The sequence below is a fragment of the Theropithecus gelada genome, chromosome 2 (assembly GCF_003255815.1).
Source record: "Theropithecus gelada isolate Dixy chromosome 2, Tgel_1.0, whole genome shotgun sequence".
NCBI lineage: Eukaryota > Metazoa > Chordata > Mammalia > Primates > Cercopithecidae > Theropithecus > Theropithecus gelada.
In genome coordinates this window covers 118,755,789-118,779,451 of record NC_037669.1, presented here as the reverse complement: position 1 = coordinate 118,779,451, position 23,663 = coordinate 118,755,789, and the positions used below count along the sequence as shown (strand labels likewise).

The 23,663-nt window shown below is 39.0% G+C and overlaps 1 protein-coding gene across 2 annotated transcripts in view; it reads left to right on the top strand.

The window, feature by feature from the left end:
* Positions 1-23,663, top strand: part of FNDC3B (fibronectin type III domain containing 3B) — a 364,055-nt gene that overhangs the window by 89,443 nt on the left and 250,949 nt on the right. For both annotated transcript variants that reach the window (XM_025375210.1, XM_025375209.1), the window contains exon 3: positions 4,209-4,284. In XM_025375210.1, coding sequence (XP_025230995.1) covers positions 4,209-4,284 — 76 coding nt within the window. The remainder of the gene's footprint in view (positions 1-4,208; positions 4,285-23,663) is intronic.

The window sequence follows — 23,663 nt, the reverse complement described above, 5'->3', positions numbered from 1 at the left end:
GCTGCAAGTGTAATCTTTTGCCTTTGGTCAGTTGGTACCGTTCTCCCAGGAGACGCTTTTTTTGGGAGACAGTCTTGTTCTGTTTCCCGGGCTGGAGTGCAGTTGGCACCGTCACGGTTTGCTACAGCCTTGACTTCCTAGGCTCACGTGATCTTCCTGCCTCAACCTCCTGAGCTGCTAGAACTACAGGAATGCACCACCATGTCCGGCTAATTTTTACAATTATTTTTGTAGATATGGAGTCTCACTATGTTGCCTGGGCTGCTCTGGAACTCCTGGTCTCAAGCGATTCTCCCCATTTCAGCCTCCCAAAGCACTGGAATTACAGGCATGAGCCGCTGTACGTGGCCAGAAGCTTTTTTGATGGACTGATACTTTACCCTGATTGCTTATTTGAGTGACCGGTGATTTTTTTATTTGAGGCATAAATTAGACATTTGCCTCCAGAAGTAGTCTTAGATACTATTGACACCTGGTTAATCAGCCACCCAAAGTTTAAACTGCAAAAGTAGCCTTCCTTTCCCTCTTTTAATGAGTAAGAAACAGAGTTAGTTTTAGATTTATACCTGTAAAGGAAAGATAGTACCCCTTCTTTCAGTTCCCCTGTTAGACAAAGAATTCCCATGATGCTGTATTTGCTCAGTTGTATTAATTGTAACTCTTGTTTTACTGTTTCTGTGGACTTTGGAAGAGTGGTCACTTATTTTTTATTAAACTTTGATAAACTGCCTTCTGTTTATTTCCAGCTTCATGGTTCTTGTAGCACTAACGGTTTTGAAACAGATCTGATGAAGCAATAGTAGCTTAGAGGATGCTCTCATGATTTGATTAGCATGGTTCTTCTTAACATCTCTGGAGAAAAAAATATCAGTAGTTAAAATCTTTGTCTTTTTTTTCTTCCTGTGAAGACGTGGTGCAATATGAATCAGTTTAATGCTGACTTTGGAAAAGTAGGAAATGCTTAGTGAGTAGACGAAAAATGATGCGGTTTGGACAGCAATGTTCTGTTTCGCATTTTATATTAAGGAGGACTTGTAGCAGTTATTATATTTCTGCTTTGTGGCTGGGGAGAGGGAAGGAGGGAGGGAGAGAGAGAAACATTGCCCAACTTGTATGAGAGGAAAGGTTAAGTGCCGGGAGTTGGCCAGGTTGTGACTCATGCTCCTCGGGGGCTGCGTGATGCAAGACCTGCCGCCAGCTCATTCATGTCTGCTGTCAGGACCGGTCATTGGGCTGGTGTGTGTCAAACTTATTTTTATCTCTGCTTTATTGACAATGAAAACAGCTAGGTGGTCAGCCTCCCTGAGTATAATAAAATGCTTTCTTTTAAAATACCTCAGTGCCAAGATGAATACAGTTTGTTTAAATAATGACTTCTCCTCTACTGAGAAAAATTGATATTGGGACACAGGAGACTTGCCTGGTTTCTGAGGTAACTTGGTAGATTATAATCTGGTTGCCATGGCTACTCAGCAGCAATGAAAATTACATGAACTAAACATTTGAAGGGTGGTATTTTCGTCGGATGCTTAAAAGCCCGTTACCTATCATCTTTCTCGCTGAAGAAGTGGGATGGGGGTCAGGAATTGAACTCAGTAAGCAGTGGGGGAAGACATAAGTGGACCTCAGAGGCTGGATGCCTCTGGGTCGTTCTTTGAAGTTTGGCCTGGTGTCAGTGACCACTGAGGAACTGTTACAGACACTTTTTATGCAATATGATAAGCAGATAACGTGACGACAGTCTGGACATGTCCCAATTCAGAAATCCGTTTTCTTGCCTGGGACTTTCCGTAATATTGGTGAATTGTGTTTTCTGAACCGGTATTCGGGACACATTGTCTGACAATTATGAGCGTGGTAGAAGAGAGTATATGAATTTGGGATTGTCAGAGAAAATCTAGGACATAGAGTCTTGGCATCCATTGGTTCCCCGTTCCCCCAACTAATTAATTCCATGGGCATATATCACAGTTCTATCCCTAGAGCTTTAAACACAAAGCAAATGGTTTCTGCTTTATTACAGTGATGCTAGAATTGGTCTAAGGACCTTTAAGAAGACCTGGATAATCGTCTGTATTGAAGTGTTGTTTTCTTCCATTGTAGTTTTCATATTGTATATTTATGTAAAAATAAATGATTTTCATGTTAAAGAAATTATTTTAAAAGCTCCTTTTCAAGAAAACAAATATCTTAATCATTCTAGAGATCTTGAAGGAATTTCCTTTTGAGTTTTTGAAACAGTACAATGTACTTACATTGGTGGTAATTTAAATACTGAAAACTCAAAGATTATCTACAGTTGTTATACAGGAAAAATAAATTGCCTTGAAATAACTGTCATAATTCAAGAGCACCAGGGGTGAAGCTTAGTCTGAGTTTCCCTGAATGATCCTATTTTTTTCCAGGTAATGTATTTTTTGATTTAAAAAATTTTAGTATTCCAGCAGTGTCATCTGGATGAATTATTAGAAGAGGCAAAATACATGGATATTAAAGATGGAGTTTTTAAAGATGAAATGGCTTTGATCTCAATAGTTTTACAAAACAAATTATGGTGTATACAGTAAATAAAGTTGACTTTTAAATTGCGTCTTATGAAAACTTAATTTCTAAGCTAAGATAATTATTTGCAATAGTTTTTTTTAAATGTTTTATGACTTTCATTCATCCAGTGAAAGTAATTATTGAGCACATAACTTATTTTATGCCAGGCATGGGGCTAGATAGCTGGATGTTATCCTTATCATGCCTAGATTGAAGAAGGAAAGACAGACACTAACATAATTGCTTAGTTAATTAATTGCAGTTGTCAATTCTAGGAAGAAGTAGTAGAGCAGGTTTTTTGTTTGATTTAGAACACATAGCCGGGGACCTGACCTGTCCTAAGAGTTAAACACTATATCACAAGCTGAGAAGGATGAATAGACGTTGGTTGAGGATGGAGGAAGGTAGGTGGCAAGCTAAGATGAGGGAGTACAGGAAGAGTATTACAGACAGACGGAACAGTATACTTGACAGTTTCGAGCCAGGGAAGAACAGGGCTTGTTCCAGTAACTGTAGGATGAATGTGACACTGACATCCTGTCAATTTCTAGAAATTCTATGGTGATTTTTAAAAAGTGTTAGCCTTGTACATGGTGGTTTTTAACTATACTTTTTGTGGTGGTTGTTGTTTTTGAGATGGAGTCTTGCTCTGTCACCGAGGCTGGAGTGCAGTGGCATGCCACAACCTCCACCTCCAAGCCATTTTCCTGCCTCAGCCTCTCAAGTAGCTGGGATTACAGGTGCCCACCACCACGCCTGGCTAATTTTTGTATTTTTAGTAGAAAGGAGGTTTCACCCAGGCTGCTCTTGAACTCCTGACCTCAAGTGATCCATCTGCCTCGGCCTCCCAAAGTGCTGGGATTAGAGGTGTGAGCCACCGTGCCCAGCCTAACTATAGTTTTTTAAGTTTGTATTATGTCTTTTAACTTGTATTTAGATATCAATTAGTGATTTTTTTCCTTTGATTATCCTTTGATTAAAACTATTAATAAAACTATAAGGCTGTTGAGAGAATGTACTTTGCTATTACCACTCATGGTCTAGTCTTGGAAGTTGTCTAATATTAAATATTTATGTTCATATAAGTAAAACATTGACTTTAAACATTTGGGTATTTGGTGGGGCCTATTTATAATATTTATTGAATACTGTTCATTATTGTCTTAAGATCCTATACACAGATATTCTTTTTACAAAATTTTTTCTTGTAAATATTTTTTTGTTGTCACACAATGGAATCATATAACCCAGATCAGTAATAGACACTTGGGAACAGTATGCAACACTGTTAGGTCAAAACCTCATTGCTAGATGCAGCTTTCTTCTATAAGTATGGTTTCTGGTCTTTTTTCTTCTTTAATTGTAGTTTCTAAATTTGTGAAAGAGAAAAAGGAATTGTGCTTTTCAAAGAAAAATTTTCTTCAAATGGAGTTTTTAAAGTTAGATAGCATCATAAGCAACACAGGAGAATTCACTTAGCTAAATTCAAATGCATGTACTCCTTCTATCCCCATACCTCCAATTAAGACTTATATTCCAAGTTTTGTGTTTATAAAACATTTTATGCCACATACTTCCTGTCTAGTGTATAAATGTAGGTAATAACACTTGACAAATCTCAGAGGTTCCAGTATTAAACTGAAATTAATGTGTTGTTTTGGCAGGTTATTCTCGTTCAAGTTAATCCAGGTGAGACTTTCACAATCAGAGCGGAGGATGGAACACTTCAGTGCATTCAAGGTAAGGACATTTTTGGTAAATAATCGAATCAAATATTTTTTCTTTATTTGAAGGACGTAATGTTTTTCTATGTGTGTCTGCATGTAATTTTCTAGATGTAAAGTATATCTTGGATATTCATTTTCTTTTTTTTTTTCTGTCACATGGTCTCAAATATGTATTATGATGTTATCCAAAGGATATTTGTAGTGGTAAAATCTGTATTGGGTATCTATTGGTTAGTTATTGCTGAGTAACAAATTACTCCAAACTTTGGTGGCTTATAACAACAAGTATTAACTCACAGGGGGCTATTGGTAGGAAGTTTTCTGCAGTTACTTGTTAAGTGGGCCTTTCCATGGAGAAGCGGAGGGGGCTTATGTTATGGCATCTGGCTTCAGAGCCAATAACTAGAGGGCAAGAGGGAGCTAGTAGGTCCAGCCCGGACTCGAGAAGAAATTATGAAAGGGTGTCAATACCAAGAGGCAGGTCATCGGGGACCATCTTGGAGGCTGCCCAACACAGTCTACTCTTTGGCCCCCGGTAATTCATGTTCCTTCCAAATGCAAACTTCCCCCTCCCAAGATCTCTAAAAGTCTTATCCCATTATAGGATTAGCTCAGACTTCAGAATCTTGTCACCTAAAGTTCCAGGTATAGGTAAGGCTTCTGGGTGTGGTTCTTTTATTATAGCTCCTAGGACACTTCTAGTTTGTATACTAATGCCTCTTCTGTATATTCACTTGGAAATAAATGACGTAGGTACTTTGATCCATATGGAGTTCTGTGTCGGAAGATCAACCTAGATCTGATGTTAGCTGGTAAACACTGCAGTGTTAAAAGGCACTGTTTATGATAGCTCTTTTTGGCAGTGATTGGGATTATGGGGTAAATGGTAAATTGGCATGCAATTGAGATCAGTATTAGGTTATTAATTGAACTGGAATCTAATCAGAGGCTTTATTATTAATACTTGAACTTGCTTACCAATATACAAACTGGGGGAAATGCCCTTTAGTTTCAGTTTCCCATAATGAGCTATACAGAAACAGGTTTTTTTTTTTTTTTTTTGCCTTGCATAGTAGTAGAGCATGTTGCTTTGTACTTTATTTTTGTATCTATAAGAACAAAAACTTAGAAAATATTTCTTGAGAAATGAGTATATTTTTAAAGATTCAAGGCTAATGAGTTTTAATTGAAGTTAATATTAGATTATTTAATCATTTTTATTAATGATTTCTACTCTGCATTTCTCTGTTGTGTCCCAGAAATTGATCTTTGGAATTCTAAATCATTTAAAATCAAAACCTAGTCTTAGTCGATGAACAATATGGGAGAAACTTCAGGTCAAGGAAGAGAAGAAGTATTTTAAAATAGTATGGACTACAGGGTCTTTCACCTATTTGTAGTATTATAATAAATGGATATTGTGAACAATTAAAACCTCAGAATCCTACAACCCTGTATCTTTAAAAAAAAAATCACACTAGAAAAACTAGATGAAAGTCACCAATATGGGATGAAGCTGAGGTTTTCAGTTCAGTAAGAAAGCAATTAAGCCTCTGGTTATGGTAACATTGGAGCCCCATTAATTGGCTGGTAGATTATGTCCCTCTACAACTAAGTATGTGTAATAGAATCTATAAAAGCAAATCACTTAGTGATGAACATGCATAAAATCTCTTTCATTCCACTTGAGTTTACTTTTTGGTGTCTAAGGAGTGTGTGCGTGTGTATGTAGTGTGTGTATATGTTTTGTGTGTGTATATGTATGTGTAACTTCACTGAGTTAGCCGTTCCCCCACTTTTTTCTTTTTTTAAATCCATGTTATAACTGGTGCACTTCGCAGGAAATGTTGCAAGTATATTGCTGTCTTCACAATGGGAGCTTTGTATTTATTCATGATGATACTTGGAGATAAGTGACACTAACACTCCTTCCAGTGATTTCAAAAATGCCTTTGACCAAAACAGAATTGTGGAGCCATTTATCTTTGGCTCCCTCCAGGCTTCCTATTCTTTGTTCTCTTCTGAAGTCTCAGATACTATGGTTATCTTCATTTTGGGGAGTGGTGGTACCTGGCCCAATTAATTGAAATGGCACAGGATGGAATGAGGACTAGGACCTGGATCCAGGTGCTTTGCTAGGGTTTCGGAAGCACTGGGGCAATAGGATGAACTGCAGAAACTGGAAGGAAAGTCAGCTTAGCAGGCTGAACCCCAAGTTCAGACTCATTGACCGCCACTAATGTGTATAAAAGGCAGTCACTCAGGCAAAAAATAAGAAAGCCTTTATGTGAGTTCCAGTATGAGTTTGTGAATGTTTCACTCCAGTTGGGTAGAATATAGCAACATAAAATGTGGCAATAGGCAGTATATTTGTACATTCCAACACAAGTTGCTGTGTCATCCTCACACTCCCAGTGATGAACATCATCTCTACCATTGCTGACATTTATTCAGCTCAGGCTGTGCTATGCATTCTGTCCTTTAGTGAGTGTGTAGTTACACACAAGGAAGCTGAGGCCTGTCAAAAAGTCACATAGCAAGAAAGAGGCAGAGTTGGGTTTTCTTCCCTGGTATGTCTGACGCCCTGAGTTCCTTGTTCTGTGCCTTTATGTCAGGGAGGACTCCATTCTCTTGATAACAGCAAGGTTAACTTCCTGTTCCTGGAGTAACAGGATTCTGAGCTGGATACTAGGATGAGTACTTAGATACCCAGAATGAGACAGATGGTTCGCAGAACGAAAGTGGATGGTGGAGACTGAGTCTTGGGAATAAGCTGGGGCGAGCACTTTGTTAACAAAGTGAGATATACTGATTGAGCAGTGACTAGCAGACAGTGTGATGCAGGGAATATTGGTTTAGAACTCATTACATTATTTCTGCCCCAAATCAGGTTTGGGTTCAGATTTGGGGTGGCTCAGCTTCCAGGTGGAGCTTCCAGCTCCAGCTGTTGTTGACTGGGGCCAGGGAGGGCTCCAGCTCCAGGACAATGGGAGAGGACTCGTAGGTACAGTGGGAGGCAGTTCTTTGCCATTTAAAAACCTAATAGAAAGGAATCTGAAAATGGTCACACTGTAATGGAAATTTCTGAAAGAAATATTTGTATTTTGTTAGGGATTTAAGAGATCGAAACTCTACTTACGTTCTTTCAACACCGGCCAACAGGTGGGAGGTGGTTTTGTTTTGTTTTGTTTATTTTTTGTTCTGAGATGGAGTCTCACTCTGTTGCCCAGGCTGGAGTGCAGTGGCACAATCTCAGCTCACTGCAACCACTGCCTCCCGGGTTTAAGCGATTCTCCTGCCTAAGCCTCCTGAGTAGCTGGGACTACAGGTGTGCACCACCACACCTGGCTAATTTTTTGTATTTTTAGTAGAGACAGGGTTTCACTGTGTTGGCCAGGGTAGTCTCGATCTCCTGACTTCGTGATGTGGCCGCCTCGGCCTCCCAAAGTGCTGGGATTACAGGCATGAGCCACCATACCCGGCTGGTGTTTTTTTAAATTGAGGGGAAGGTGATGGGTGGTGGTGGCCTTCCTGGAAATTTTGAAGTCATACCCATTGATGATGCCATGGTTGAAACTGTCAGCCTAATAACTTTGCTATTTTAACACTAGCCCTCAGATTAGGGACTGCTTTGTGGGGATTTCAGGTAGGGAGTGGAGTTGGTTGCTGGGCCTTCCTGGAAACTTTGAAGTCACATTGTATGAGGTCAGTCCTCTTTACTTGTAACTGAATTGATTAGTCTGATAATTTTATCTATAGGACATTTATGAAACCACTAGAAAGACCTCAGAAGCTCATTGTGATCTCATTAAAAGGCAGCTTGGAAGTTGAAAGCAAATTAATACAGAAGAATATGGGCTGAGTGGGGAAGCTCACACCTATAATCCCAGGAGTTTGGGAGGCCAAGGCAGAAGGATTGCTTGAGGCCAGGAGTTAAAGACTAGCCTAGGCAACATAGTGAGACCCATTTCTACCAAAAAAAAAAAAAAAAAAAGAGAAAAAATCAGTCAGTTGTGGCGGTGCATTCCTGTAGTCCCAGCTACTCAGAAGGCTGAGGTGGGAGGATCGATTGAGCCCAGGAGTTTGAGGCTGCAGTGAGCTATGGTTGCACCACTGCATTCTATCCTGAGACCTTGTCTATTAAAAATGAAAAAAAATGTGTTTTTATGGGAATGTCCTTGGTGATAAGGAAGAAAACACAGGAAGCATACAATATGCTGTGAACGCAGATTCATTTCTAATGGAATATTTCTCAATATTTCCCATGAAACATGAATCACAGGTCTCGAAGGGGCCAAAAAAGGTCATAGTTTATTCTCACTTGGGGTCAGCCTATACCTGTGGCATCCTAGACAAAAGATTTATTTTCTCTCGGCCAGATCAAAGTGTATAAAGAGCTAATTGTTAGGAAAAAAGAATCTTAGCAATCAATATGAATTTTGTCTTTGCTTCAATTCAGGAATTAATAGAGGGCACACTTGGGTCTCTCCCATTATTTTCATATCTGTGTCTGGGCTGAGGTGCTGGCAATGCAGCCTTCCTTCCTGTCTACACATGCCATCTTTTTATCTGCTCCCTGTAAAATCCGCCAGCCAAAACAAACATCATGCTTCCTTTAAGACTTCAGGCCTGTCTCTTCCAAGAGCCCTCCCAGACCACTGCCTGACTTTTCCCTGAATTCTGGAGGAGCAGGTAGAGGTAGCACTACACAGTCTGGTTATATGCGTAAACCTTTCCTTAGCTCTCGAATTAGATGCGAATTCAGTTGTGACAGGAAACAGTGTATCTTAACCCCGCTCCCCAGCTACACAGCTTAGAATAATTACTGACTGGATTCCTGACTGGCTCTGGTATTACATTCAAGCATGATGATTTTTCTTTTCAATTTTACTCTTCTGTTGGCAGTTTAAGATGTTTAGTTACGTGCTTTTAGCAGTCTCTAAATCTCGATAGAAGAACTTTGAAATACCACATTGCGTTGATAATTGAAGTTAATGAGTTTCCTTTAGAGAAGCATGTTTAAATTCTAAAGAACTTTTATAAGGACCCTACATTAATACTGTAATTTTTTATTTAAGACTGTTATATATAAATTGTGAGGCTAAAGAAAACAGGTGAGTGTGATGCTGATTTAAAAAAAAACTGATTAAAGTAAAATTCTTAGGAAGCACCATTATTTTAGTAAACAGTAATATTTAAAGATACTTAATTACTATGGGTTCTGTCCAAAATAATTTAGGAATCTTTTACCATAGCAGTTAATCTGCTAACTTGTGTTAAGTGAATAGAGACCTCGAAATGACTAAATGACAACAGAATGCGTGGTCAGAGGGGACCTCTAAGAGGGAGGCACTACTATGAAATGGCTGTAACTTTGAAGCTATTCAAATGTGAAACTTTTTCCGCTCTTGCTTGTTCTCCGTAAGACTTCTTCAGCTGTGTGTCTAATTTCCCCCCTGCCCCAGTGAGTGTGGGAACTGTATCATTGATGAACACCACGCTCTGCCCAGTGACTCTGTGAATGGCACCATTGAGAGCTGTTCACCATTTCTGAATTTCCTCATTTGTCTCCCATCCCCCGCCCCTCCATGTATGAGTCAGCATCCAGAATGTCACAGGGACCCTAGTGTTACTTGTTTTTCCTTATGTGATACTTTGGGGACCTTAATGTTGCTTTTGTTTTTTTCCTTGTGTGATACTTTAAGTGCATTTATTAGACTTGTTTGGCACATTAAAACAGTGACCTGTCATTCTTTCTAAGAATTTTATGACAGGTCCTAGGGAATTTGGGTTATCTCTTGCTTAGTTTAGTGTGAAATGACAAGAATGGTGTCATAGCTTGAGCTTGCAAACGGAGGTAGACTGAAACTTCAAAAGCAAAGCATGTATATGGTCTCTCCCTTTTATACATACTTTGCATGTAAATGAGAAATTCCTGTTTTACTAGCTTAAAACCCAGGAAGAGTACCTGTTGCAAATGAAGCCTGTTTTCAAAGACTGTAGTGGATCTCTGTCTTGGCTTAAATTTGCAACCAGTTTTTTGAAAAAAATATTTGGGCGATTTGAAAGTAAAATTATTGTAACATGAATGCATTAAATTCTAAATCTTTGCCAACTTTTATTATATTGGATGAATTGTTATTTAACTATTTGTAATCTGTATTATAAATGGAAATGTTTCTTCCTATTACAAGATTAGGGTTTTAGGAGCTGATTTTCTACATAAGAAACTGCCTTGAAAACCATTTCTTTTTTTTTTTTTCTTTTGAGACAGGGCACCCTGTCTCAAAAAGAAAGACTTGCTCTGAGACAGACTTGCTCTGTCACCCAGGCTGTAGTGCAGTGGCACGATCAGATCATAGCTCGGTTGCAGCCTCAACCTCCTGAACTGAAGTAATCTTCCCACCTTGGCCTCCCAGATTGTTGGGATTACAGGCATGAGCCAGTGTGCCTGGCCGAAACCCATTTCTTTAGTATTTGGGGGATTTGTGAGGGATTGCTAACAAGCTGAAATGTTATTGTGAACACTTAGGCCTCACTTGGAAAATCTTCTAGAATTGAAAATAACAAGTCATTTGCCAAGGCTAACCCTAGTGTCATGGCTATCTTTCTTTCTGATTGATCCGAAGCTGTATAGTTAGTCCTCCTGGGGGCTCTAAGCCAAGACAGTCTGAATTTCTAGGAAAATCTGAATCACTCTACCAATTTTCCAGCTCACCTTACGATTCTTAAATGTTAGCTTCAAGACCAGTCTTTTACCTGTGTGTGTTTATACTACAAATATATATTTACATGTGTGTGTGCATATATTTGTTTCATTAGAAGATTTTTTCATTTTCCATGATAGGATTTACATTAAATTTGGAGAAAGATTGAAGAAAAATTACTTTCAGCTTTGTGGAGTACTCTTGATCTCTGAAATGTTTGGGGGCTTTATTTTGTACATGACGAGTTAGCAGTTCCTCTCAACATGGACTGATGCACAGCTATTTGTTACAAATAGACATTCCGTATGCTGACCTGATAAACCCCTTTACAGACAACCTCTTGCTGCTGAGTAACTGGAAGTTTACCAGCAGGTGGTTTCCACCAGGGCCGGAAAATACTGACAGGCCCAGAGCAGAAAGTCTGGATTATGGAAGGAATAAGAGCAAAGGCTGTGATTGAACGTGCAACTGTCATCTTGCTGGGATTGTGTAATGTCATGAGGCTGGGTTACATCAATACCAAACTATGTTGCTTTCCTAGGAGGTTTTAAGCCCCTCTCAAGGGAGGTACTCAGGGTATATGCTGCTTCCTGCCTTTCTTCTTCCTGTCTCAGTTATCTTGATTTTTATGCTTATTCTTATATTTACATAAGAATGGAATGTTAAACCCTTAGATAAAACTGTCACCCAATGTTCTGTCATCAGACTTAAGATGAACTGGTGTTGAGTTCTCAGAGTATAGTTCTGTAGTGTGAATCCCTGGTCATTTGGTAGCTAATGCTTAACCTGTTAGCCCCAGTTTCCTCTCTTAAAATGAGAACAATGATAGTAGTACCTATCTGATAGGATTGTGAGGATAATCCATTGTAAGTGTCATTATTATGATCATCATTATCTAGTTGTATCCACAGCTTTGCTGCTTTTTTCCCCCTAAATAGATGGCATGATTAATTGTGGGCAATGACTTCATTTTCCTACTTGGAGAAGTCAGTTGAAATTCTAGTCTCCCTTTCATTGCTTATTTATGATAGACTTGCTCTCATAGGGTTGCTGGTGATGGCACCAGTTCAAACATTTTAGATGAAGGTTTATAAGAATATATATACTGTTCAGATATGGGGTTATAGCTAAAACAACAGGTTCAGTGTTCCATGAATTTAAAGTAAATTTTGTTGTAGTTTTAGTTGTTGGTTTTCTTTTGAATAACAGCCATTCACTCTCGCACCATGCCTGAGCAGCTATATTCAGAGAAGGCTCTATGTTATTTTATCCAATAAAGCAGTTTTTCTAGTGTGTCTCCTTTTACATTTTCATTGAATTCCATACTTCTGGCTGGGCACAGTGGCTCACGCCTGTAATCCCAACACTTTGGGAGGCCTAGGTGGGGCGGATCACCTGAGGTCAGGAGTTCGAGACCAGCCTGGCTAACATGTTGAAACCCCATCTCTACCAAAAATACAAAAATTAACCAGGTGTGGTGGTGGGCATCTGTAATCCCAGCTACTCAGGAGGTTGAGACAGGAGGATCACTTGAACCTGGGAGATGGAGGTTGCAGTGAGTTGAGATGGTGCCACTGCACTGCAGCCCAGGCGACAGAGCGAGACTCTGTCTCAAAAAAAAATAAAATTGTTTCCATACTTTTTAAAATTTTTATTTAGTACATTCTGTTTTTAGGCAGTACCAAGAAGCAGTAAGGGCTATACATTGGGAAGGGCTATACATTATGGGTTTTAGAGTGAGATTGCCTGGCTTAAAAATCCCCTGCACGTTAGTTGTATATTGTAAAATTAGTTCCTTAATTTCTGTACACCTCAGTTTCCTTATCTGTAGAGCTGGAGTAGTAATTTCTGTCCTGAAGGATTGCTGTGATTAAATGAGTTACTGTGTGGAGAGCACTAAGAACAGTTTCTGAGTCATAGTAAGGGCCCAATATATAGGAGTGATTACTAAGCTTTTGGTCTTTATTATGGGTGGGCATTGAACCCCCCCTTCATTTTTGTGTTACCTAATCATTTTAAAACATTTCAGAAAACCTGTGTGAACTGGAGTTATTAGGATTTTTTAGATGTCTTTACGTTTAAATTCTAACACTTCAAAATAACATGTTTAAAAGTTATGCAATCGCAGTTTAGCTTCTGAACCCTTCTGCCCTTTAGGCTTGTTAAACAATGATTAAAATGTCATCTCTGAAGGTACCACTGCTTAGCGTTCTTTAAATGTCACAGATCTTTGCATGTCAGATAATTCAGAAAAGCAAGCAGTGTCACATTACCTCAATGGTTGGCCACAGGTTATTTCACAGCTTGTAGTCTTTCAGTTCCTGCTTTATTCTTTCTGTATTTTTTACTCTTGTTCTCACATTTCCAACCTGAAATAGAAAAGTTCATGTTACAAGTGTCTTTAAGGAAGACTGGATTAAGTTCTTCAAGGGCAAGGGTCAAAGCTTAGTCGTCTTTGTATCCCAGGGCCTATCCTGCACGTAGGAGGCATAGAGACTGAAGGAAAGTCATTTCCTGATACTTGTCTTAGTCTGTTCGGGCTGCTATAACAAAAATACTGTAGACTGGGTGGCTTATTAACAACAGAAATCTATTTCCCACAGTTCTGGAGGCTGGGAAGTCCAAGATCAAGATACTGGTTTCTTTGGTGTTTGTGGAAGGCCGGCTTTCTGGTTCATAGATGGCAGTTTCTCTCTGTGTCCTCACATGGTTGAAAGGCCTGGGGGTCTTCTTGGGCCTCCTTTATAAGGACACTAATCCCATTCATGAGGGATTAGTGTCCCTCATGACCCAATCACCCCTTCTAATACCACCCCTTCTAATACCATCACCTTTGGGGTTAGAATTTCAGTGTATGAATTTGTGGTGGGGTGGGGGACACGAACATTCACACAGTGATGGTGCTGTTGAAGATAGAATGATGGAAAAATTCTCTTAGTTAATTTAGAGAAGTTATTTATTTTTGTTACTCTGATTAGGTAGTTAAATTTAGTTATTTTCACTCTTAGTTCCTCAAATTAAGATAATATAGGCATGTGTTTCCAAAAACGGTAATTCTGAAAAGTCCAGTATGTGGATTAGCTTCTCTTACCTGTAAAAATGCATGAAGGAATCATTATATTGATGCTTTTAATAACTTTCTTTTGGGGGAGAATAGGATGGGAATACCTTAGAAAATGTTAGGCTATTTAATCCTTAAAGATGCATAAACTTTTTCCCAAACTTCGTATTTATTTTTACATTATTAACAAATATTTTAATTTAGGTTACTCATTAATTTTATTAATATTTTATGTTTTCTTGCTGTTGGAAATTATAGCGTTTATGTGTAGTAATGAATTCTCAGTAAACTCTGTGTCAGACCCAAGAACAAATTATGCTTTAGTAAATGAGGGCCGGGCACGGTGGCGCATGCCTGTAATCCCAGCACTGTGGGAGGCTGAGGCAGGCGGATCATGAGGTCAAGAGATTAGACCATCCTGGCCAACATGGTGAAACCCTGTCTCAACTAAAAATACAAAGATTAGCTGAGTGTGGTGGTGCACACCTGTAGCCCCAGCTACTCGGGAGGCTGAGGGAGGAGAATTGCTTGAACCCAGGAGGTGGAGGTTGCAGTGAGTCGAGATCGCATCACTGCACTCCAGTCTGGTGACAGAGCGAGCCTCCTTCTCAAAAAATACATACATACATACATACATACATACATACATACATACATAATAAATATAAATAGTAAATGAGTCTGATTTGTGCTTCTCAGTTTTTGCATTGCTATAAAGAAATACCTGAGACTGTGTAGTTTATAAGGAAAAGAGGTTTAATTGGCTCATGGTTCTACAGGATATACAGGAAGCATGGTGCTGGGATCTGCTTCTGGTGAGGGCCTCAGAAAACTTAAAATTATGACAGAAGGCGAAGGAGAGTCGGCAAGTCACATGGCGAGAGCAGGAGTAAAGAGAGAGAAGGGAGAGGTCCCAGACTTTTAAACAACCAGATCTCCTGTGAACTAAATGAGAACTCACTCATCACCATGGGGATGGTGCTAAGCCATTCCTGAGGGATCCATCCTCACAATCCAGTCACTTCCCAGCAGGCCCCACCACCAACATTGGGAATGACATCTCAGTGTGAGATTTGGAGGGGACAAAGATGCAAATCATATCGTTTACTGAGTTAAATGAAGGTGGCATAATGGTTTTCCTCTATCAGCAGTGTGATTGAAGAGGGCAGGCAGGCGTCAAGCCTGAAGGAGGGCATTTGTGGTGGGATGTGGAAGGAGAAACACGTATTACAGACATTTAGGAGATAGTCATGACTTGTGACCAATGAGAACACACTGGATGAATGTTTCCCTAAGGTGGATGAACTATAGTGTCTTAGAAAAATGTTTGTCTTATAACATAATTGACAGCACTAAACATTTTTACTCTCTGTCTCTTAATTGTACAAGCATTAAGAGTAACAAATATGGGTTTAAAAGGCAAACTTTTTTTTTTTTAAAGTGAGTATTTTTTCTTTTTCCTTAACTTGGGTATTTCCTCTCCATAAAGGTGTTTATATTTAAATTATGGAACACCTTTATGGATGCTTTATATATTGCATTGTGGAGCCAGTTTTAAACATCTGTTTTGTTATCTTTCTAGCTATAGGAGTGTCCACATCTTCACTTTATTTAAAAAGCTCCCAGGTATGTATTAGCAGATTATTATTTCTGTTCCAAATTGATAAGAAGAGGAGGCCTAGCATCAAGGGAAAAGTCTTTGGGAGTGAAAAAAAGAGTGGAAACTTAAAATATAAGCCCTTTTCTTGTTCTATCTTCTAGTGAAAATGTTATTCTGTGTTAGAGAAATGACCAGATGAATTTTGTTTCCTGTTTCGTTTTGCAGTTCTCATTAAAGTGGGTATACACATATACTTATCTCATGTAAATGTCAAACTGTTTGTTTGTTCTTGAAGTGCTAAGTCTTTAACAGTTCTCCTCTGGTTGGATGTTTGAAGATCATTTCGGTATGTCTTATGCTAGATCCAGCAATGTCAGTTTTTGCCTGCTGCACTGTGGTACCCTGTGGACAAAACAAGTATAAATGGTCCAGATTTATGATGGTTTAAGATTGTTCAACTTTATGATTGTTTCGTCGGGATGTAACTCGGTCGCAGGTTAAAGAGCATCTGTACTTAGGCAATGCGAGAACTGAACTTGTGTTCTGTTGAGGAAGAGTAATCTTTGCAGGTAGTATAATTAAATGTTTAAATTGTCTTTGAGTGTAAGCTTGAAATAGTTTTTTGTTTGTCTGTTTGTTTTGAGATGGAGTTTCACTCTGGTTGCCCAGGCTGGAGTGCAATGGCAGGATCTCAGCTCACTGCAACCTCCACCTCCCGGGTTCAAGTGATTCTCCTGCCTCAGCCTCTTGAGTAGCTGGGATTACAGGCATGCGCCACCATGTCCGGTTAGTTTTGTATTTTTAGTAGAGACAAGATTTCTCCATGTTGGTCAGGCTGATCTTGAACTCCTGACCTCAGGTGATTTGCCGTCCTCAGCCTCCCAAAGTGCTGGGATTACAGGCATGAGCCACCGTGCCCGGCTGAAATAGTTTTTTAAAAATGTTACTAAAATATAAAAAAAAGCGTGGCACTGTCAACCCATGAGTTAGAAATAAAGATCCAGGATTAAATTGGTTAATTTATTCTTAGTTAATAGTCAAGACAGTTCTCATTCTGTGAGTCAAGCACTCACCTGTTGAGTGACGTAGTTCTTGATCATATGCCCAAGGAAAAGGACATGTCTAACATTGCAGAATTTTAAAACTGTGTGTATTAACATGGTTTGTATCCTTTTGCACATCAGAATTACCTGGGAACGTAAAAAAAAAAAAGTTTAAAAGTTGATATCTAGGCTAGTTGTAGTGAATTGTCACATTGTTGAGCACAGGGGAATGGTCAGATTGTAGGGACTGGGCATGAGTGATTTTTAAAAGCTCCCAGGCCATTCGAATATGCAGTGAGGTTGAGAAGCTCTGGTTAACGTAACCCTCAGGACAGCTCAAGAAATTCTCGTGCTGTGCCTTCCCATGTACATTGCAGTGCACATGCTGTGTACCTGTGGCTGTTTTTCAGGTTCATCTTCTTTAGTAAGTTTGGCAGTTTTGTAAAGTGTCTGAAGATCTTTTATCTTGTATTCTTATGCATATTAAGTAAAATCTATGTTGTAGTTGACTTTACTGAACCTATTAAAATTGTTTTTTAGCTTTGGTTATAAGCTTCTAAGTAATAAACAAGAAACTTCAGAAATATGAGTTACTGCTTTCAGCAGAGTACAGATTTATTTTATACTTACTTAAATGTAAACACAATAGTTCACGTGTGTTTAATGAAATTCGAAGTTCGCCTATGTTTAATGAAATTTAAAGTTGATTGGAACAGGTATGATTATGCAGAGTGGACAGAGTTTAAAAAATGAGATGAGAAAGCTGGGCGTGTTGATTCACCCCTGTAATCTCAGCACTGTGGGAGGCCAAGGCAGGCGGATCATTTGAGGTCAGGAGTTTGAGACCAGCCTGGCCAACATGGCGAAACCCTGTCTCTACTAAAAATACAAAGATTAGCTAGGTGTGGTGGTGCACGCCTGTAATCCCAGCTACTTGAGAGGCTTGTGGCAGGAGAATTGCCTGAACCCAGGAGATGGAGGTTGCAGTGAGCCAAGGTCACACCACTGCACTATAGCCTGCCTGACAGAGTGAGACCCTGTCTCCAAAAAAAAAAAAAAAAAGTGAGGTGAGAAAATAACCATCTTAAAACTTGCCACTTTTCAGAAGCTGATAAGCTACTGTGAACCCTGTTTTTGCATGCCTTTATGAAAGAATTGGACTGGGACTTTGGCTTCCTTCTTTGTTCCCTTCCTAATCTAGTTCGAACAGTGTAGGTCCCCAGAAATCATTTTGGTGCTTGACTTGGGTGGGTGGTCCCTATAGTATAGGAATTCAGTATATGACATTGATGTCAGACCTTCAAGATTATCAACAGGTAGAATCTTGGTTCTCAAAATGTAACATAAACCAGAATCACCTGGAGGGCCTGTTAAAACACAGTTGCTGGTTCTACCCCCAGGATTTCTGATTCAGGTCTGGGGTTGGTGGGGCCAGAGAATTTGTATTTCTGAGTTCAGGGTGTTACTGATGTTCTTACTTCAGGAGTTCTGAGAATCATGGAGGTGGAGATCGTTGGGGTTGGTGACATTTGGAAGAGAAGGGTATTTACAGACATTGTACCCTTAAATGAACAAGAAGGCTCTCAGAATTAAGTTTGGTCACACAATGGACAAAAGGGAAAAAAATTAAATCTAGATGCAGAAAAATAAGAAAAATTGACTTAAAATTATTATTTGTAAGCTCAAAGCTAGAATTTTTTCTTTTTGAAATTTTTTTCCTCCCTTTTCTACAGTTTGAATGAATTGAGGTTTGAACCCGGGACTCTAATTTTCAAAGGATTTGTTTGTAGTCATTCAGTTTACCTAATTCAGTTGCTAATTTTATTAGGTTCCTAATTTTATTAGGAACTTACTTTTCTTCACTGTGCCTCAGTTTCCCCGTAGTAAGAATATGATTGCTAGAGATATCGTCAGGATATTTTAAAGTCTAATGAATAATATTGTGTAGTATTTGGAGATCACCAAGTTAGGAAACTTAAAAATATGAAAAATATTCTAAACAGATATCCCAGATTGTGTTCAAGTAATAAGTACATCCCTTTTTCCCTGTCAGCTGGGCCACAGTAAAAGAAGAAGCCAACGTGGAGGGTAAAAAAAAAAAAAAATAGTTGACCAATGTGGGAGTTGGCTTCATTTTGTAAAGTATTGTACAGAAATGGGAATGTTTTAAAGCATGAAACTGGTGAGAAAGGAAGTGACTCAGGATTCAAAATAGATAGGACTCCACACCAGTAATGATCTGGAACTGAGGAGCATTGCCTACAGAAGAGAGAAGCCATGAGAGACAGTTGAGGTGAGTGAATTGGCTTGATAGAAACATGGACAATGGAATTACACATTTTTTTTTTTTTTCTCATGTGGACAGGGACTATTGTAGAAATTTAGAACTTTGGGCCCTGTTTAAAAAAATCTATTTCAAGGGTCAAATTGTTGATTGCCAGACTGATTATTATTAGTAATTACAGTTACAGCGCTGTGGATTTTTCTCATAGTGTCTGAGTTCTGCTCCTGTTCAGTGGTTGAGTTCATTGATCATTTTTCTGCTCCTCATTGCACCTGTCATGCTGGTAACAGCAATTAACATTCCTCAGAAGCGAATAGAATGCCAGGCTCCATCTCAGATGTAACTCAAGAACAACAGGTGCATTCTACCTGTTTCTTGGCTATACCCAGAGCAGTTAGAAGGCAAGTAATTAACCATAGAACAGACTTTGAAGAAAATGAGATTCTTTAGAATTTGAGCCAAAGTGCTGAAAAGTAGCTCTGGATAATGTATTTAGGAGACATAGGAAATGGCTCAACAGGAAGGGTGAAATAGCCTTACCAGTCTGGCCTCTTTAAATTTGTTTCAAGCCTGTTTCCCTTCATTGATACAAATCTTATTAACTCTGCACCTTCCACAGACGTTTTGTTTTGTGCAGCTTTTTTTTTTTTTTTTTTTCCTGGATTTGTTTTTATGAAGTTCACATGAAAGGTCATTGGACTTGAATTTATACTGTAAAAATCAATTAATTAGATTCTTAAATTTTCTTCTCCCCTTTAAGTGAAAACACCTAATGAAACTTTCTGGCTCTGAGAAAAGGAAGAGGGTCCCCAGATACAGGTTTAAATTCCTTACCATTTAATCTGGTTCCATTGATCAGGGGTTCCGTTTTCTCACCTTAAAATAAGAGGATTAGAACAGATAATTTCTAAAATTATTTTTACCACCCATTTTCTCTTTCTTTAATTCCTGTAGAGTTCTCTGCAGTTTGTATGTCCCTAATTTTTTGAAAATACGTAAAGCTTTACTTACATAGGTTCAAGTGTGGGCAGATTTCAAGAGCTTAATTATCTAGGATTTTCTATTTGAAAGTGAGACATTAAATTATCATTGAGACCTTACTTTAGGTCCTACATAAATTTCTCTAAAATTTTATTAGCACATGTTCATCTTGAGTAGTAACAACAGGAAAGAAAATTCGGTGTGATTTTTCTTGTTTTAATAATTGGTACTTTAAAAAAGCTTGTGTGTACCTTTTGTATGTCAGGTGTTTTTTTTGTTTTGTTTTGTTTTTTTTTTTTGAGACAGTCTTGCTCTGTCACCCAGGCTGGAGTGAAGTGGCGTGATATCGGCTCACTGCATCACTGCAACCTCTGCTTCCCAGGTTCAAGCGGTACCCCAGCCTCAGCCTCCTGAGGAGCTGGGACTTAAGGTGCCCGCCGCTTTGCCCATCTAAGTTTTGTATTTTTAGTAAAGATGGGGTTTCACCATATTGGCCAGGCTGGTATTGAACTCCTGACCTTGTGATCCACCCACCTTGGCCTCCAAAAGTGCTGGGATTTCAAGTGTGAGCCACCGCACACAGCCATGTCGGGTGCTGTCACTGGTTGTTAATCTTCGCTGCATGTTTGAATTGCTAGAAATTTTTTAAAAATACTGATGCGTGGGCCCCACCTTCAGAGATTTAGAAGCAATTATGGGGTCCCAGAATATTTTTAAAGATAGTGTTGTCATAAGTATTTCGTTTACATTGCGCTTCAAAAAAATTTGGTGAATTTAACTTTTATGTCTAATATTGAAGGTTTTGAATTATTTGTGAGTGAAAAAAACTCTAAAACATAGAGAAGTGGTACCTTCTCATTTAAGGTGTACTGCCTCAGCTGAAGGATGTTTGTGTGTCTTGACTGCCCATCCCCCATGTGTACACCTCTTACCCACTGAGCTAGATGGGATGGCCTTTCTGCTTGTCTCTCATCTATGGGGCATTACATATAGTTGTCCTTTTTGAGTTGTTTTTTTAGGGTTATTTGGTATCATTTTGTCAAATCTATGCCACTGATTTTTAAATGCATCATTATTTTTTATGTCTCTACAAAAGAGAAAACACCACCGATTAAGTTGACTTCCTTTTTCAGGAGATGTGAAAATGTGAAAAAGGTACTGGGAATTAGTAAAATATGCTTATAAGTTTTTATTTAAAAAAAGTTTGTGGGTACATAGTAGGTGTGTATATTTATGGGGTACATGCGATGTTTTGATACAGGCATGCAATGTGAAATAAGCACATCATCGAGAATGGGGTGTCTATCCCCTCAAGCGTTTATCCTTCAAGTTTCAAATAATCCATAAAATACACTACTTTTTGTTTTTCTCATCTAGATATTAAGCTTTTAAAAATCACAAATCTACATAGGGTTTTTTTTTTTTCTAATTTTGTGTTGCATAATCATTTTGTGTGTATGAAAAAATTGAGATAGCTTTCTATTCAGTCTCCTTCTCAGTTGTAGAAATATGACTAATTTGTTTAAACATCATTGCTTCTAAATATGCCCTGGAGGACTTATATACAAGTCATAATCTTGTGATATTCTTTGTTAGTTTTAACTTCTCACCAAGTCTTTGTCTCATTATGCTGAAAGCCTTATTTATTTTTGTGTGTGTGCATGTGTATGCGTATTTGTGTGTACTCATACAGACACACACTCTGTATGTGTGAGTGTGTATGTTGGCCAGTGCTACCACTTGCGTGTGTTCTGCTTTGTCCAACCTTTTGGTAAAATCTACACTTTGGGTTTTAAATAATTTTAAGCTTTCCATTGTTCACGTGTTTGCTGTTGTAGCATTATCCTATTAAAAACTATATAACCCAGTTCAGCAATCTAAATGTGCTTCTAACTTTATATGGAAACTATTTAGCTTTCTTTACTCACCACCTCCCCTACTCCACTCCCTACTCCCCCAACCTCTTTTTTTTTCCCTACAGTGTTAACCAAGAGAGAGATATATTACCTTTGGATCTAGCCCATCTGCATCTAGATACTTCACTTGCATAATAACTAATTTAAATTTATTCCAGATGTATAAGAAGTATTTGAGATTTGGTAGTTTTAATTTTGGAAATGCTTTTAAAGTGTTATCCTAGATTAATAGGCTATTTTTCTTCCATGAAAATGTATATTTATTTAAAACCTGTGGTAGCTAATTAAACTTGAAATACCCTAAGTCCTCATGTAATGTTGTCGATAGGTTCTTGGAAACTGTAAGTGAAGCTTTAAGTGAAACATATAACAGGTCCTTGAGTTGCGTTGTTTCCTTGGACGTGGATTTGTTACAGCACTGATGAGGGGAAAAACTGTTAGCGTTATTTCACTCAAAGTTGCAGCTTCCAAGAACCCATGGATGACATTAGGTGAGGGCTTACTGTATTTCTCTGGTTTTCAGTAAGTTAAAAGGTAGCAGAATCTCATATTTGCATTCTCCCCATCAGTAGAGGAGCTGGTGATATCCACTTGTGGATGCGCAGTCCCAGTCTGATGGCCAGGTTTGATGAATTGGCCGCTCACTTTAGAGGGGCTGTCAGGTTTCTTCATGTTCACAAATGACTGGAAATAAAAAGGAATACCTTTTACGTCGCCAGCTCTCTAAATACCTATATAACATTTAGGTTTGTTTTGGCTGCCAATTCCTCTTCACAAAAATCACTGGCTCTGTGTGGTTTTCTCCCTTTTCTGGTTCACTCTTCATACCCATATTGCTGTAGACCCCTCTTAGAAGCCTCACCTACCCCACTCCCCACTCCTTTTGCATTTGGGTTTCTGTGTGTATGTATGGGGTACTTAACTCCTTCTAAGTAGTAGCTCAGGGCCTGGCAAAGTTGTCAGGATTTAGGATGAGACTGCCTTTGCTGTGTTTCCACAGATGTGTTGCGTTGCTTCCTGTCCATTCTCCATCCAGTGCCCATTCTCCGTACCCTTCTCCATGTCCTTCTCCATGTCCTCAACTACTCTCTGTCTTCACCTCCCGTTTCCTGTTTTTCTCCTGTTTCTGCTACTCATATTCTCCATGGGAAGGGCTTTTTTTTTTTTTTTTTTCCCGCCTTTCAAACCTGGTGTTTTTGGAGAGAAGGTTTTGACATTGGGGCTATCTTTTAAGAGGTCCTTCCCCTGATAGCAGAGGGGAAGGTGCTCAACTAACAAAGTTTCTGAGAAAAATCACACTTCTTCTTTTCACAGGACCCCTGTTTGAAATTTGCAACAAATTAAACGCTTAGGAATCCCAGGTGCACAGGAGCCCTGCTGTTTCAGTGCATTCCCCTTAATCATGTTGGTTTTCATGAGGATTGATTTTGGACTCACTGGGCCAGCCACATGAAATGTGGTATTGTCATTGTCTCTTTGTACAGAACAATTCATTTGCTGATTGTCATGAATCCATCCTGTGAGGTATTATGATGACATCTGGCATGCCTTCTTTGTTTACTGTGTTTACTGTATGTGTTTAGAAGGAAAAAGCCTGTAGTGACCACTTTTCTGTGTCGGCCCCTGGGTCAGGCTTTCCATCCTGACTCATGGGTGTCGGGACTACTAGATTGGTTGATGGGGTGTGCAGAATTTCCTCTGTCGGGCTTGGGAGCCAGAAAGCCACGATGAAGTTTGATTTGGCTTGTGGCAGCCTTTTCCAAATATGAATTTGGATACAGTACAGTAAGTCCTCTAAGA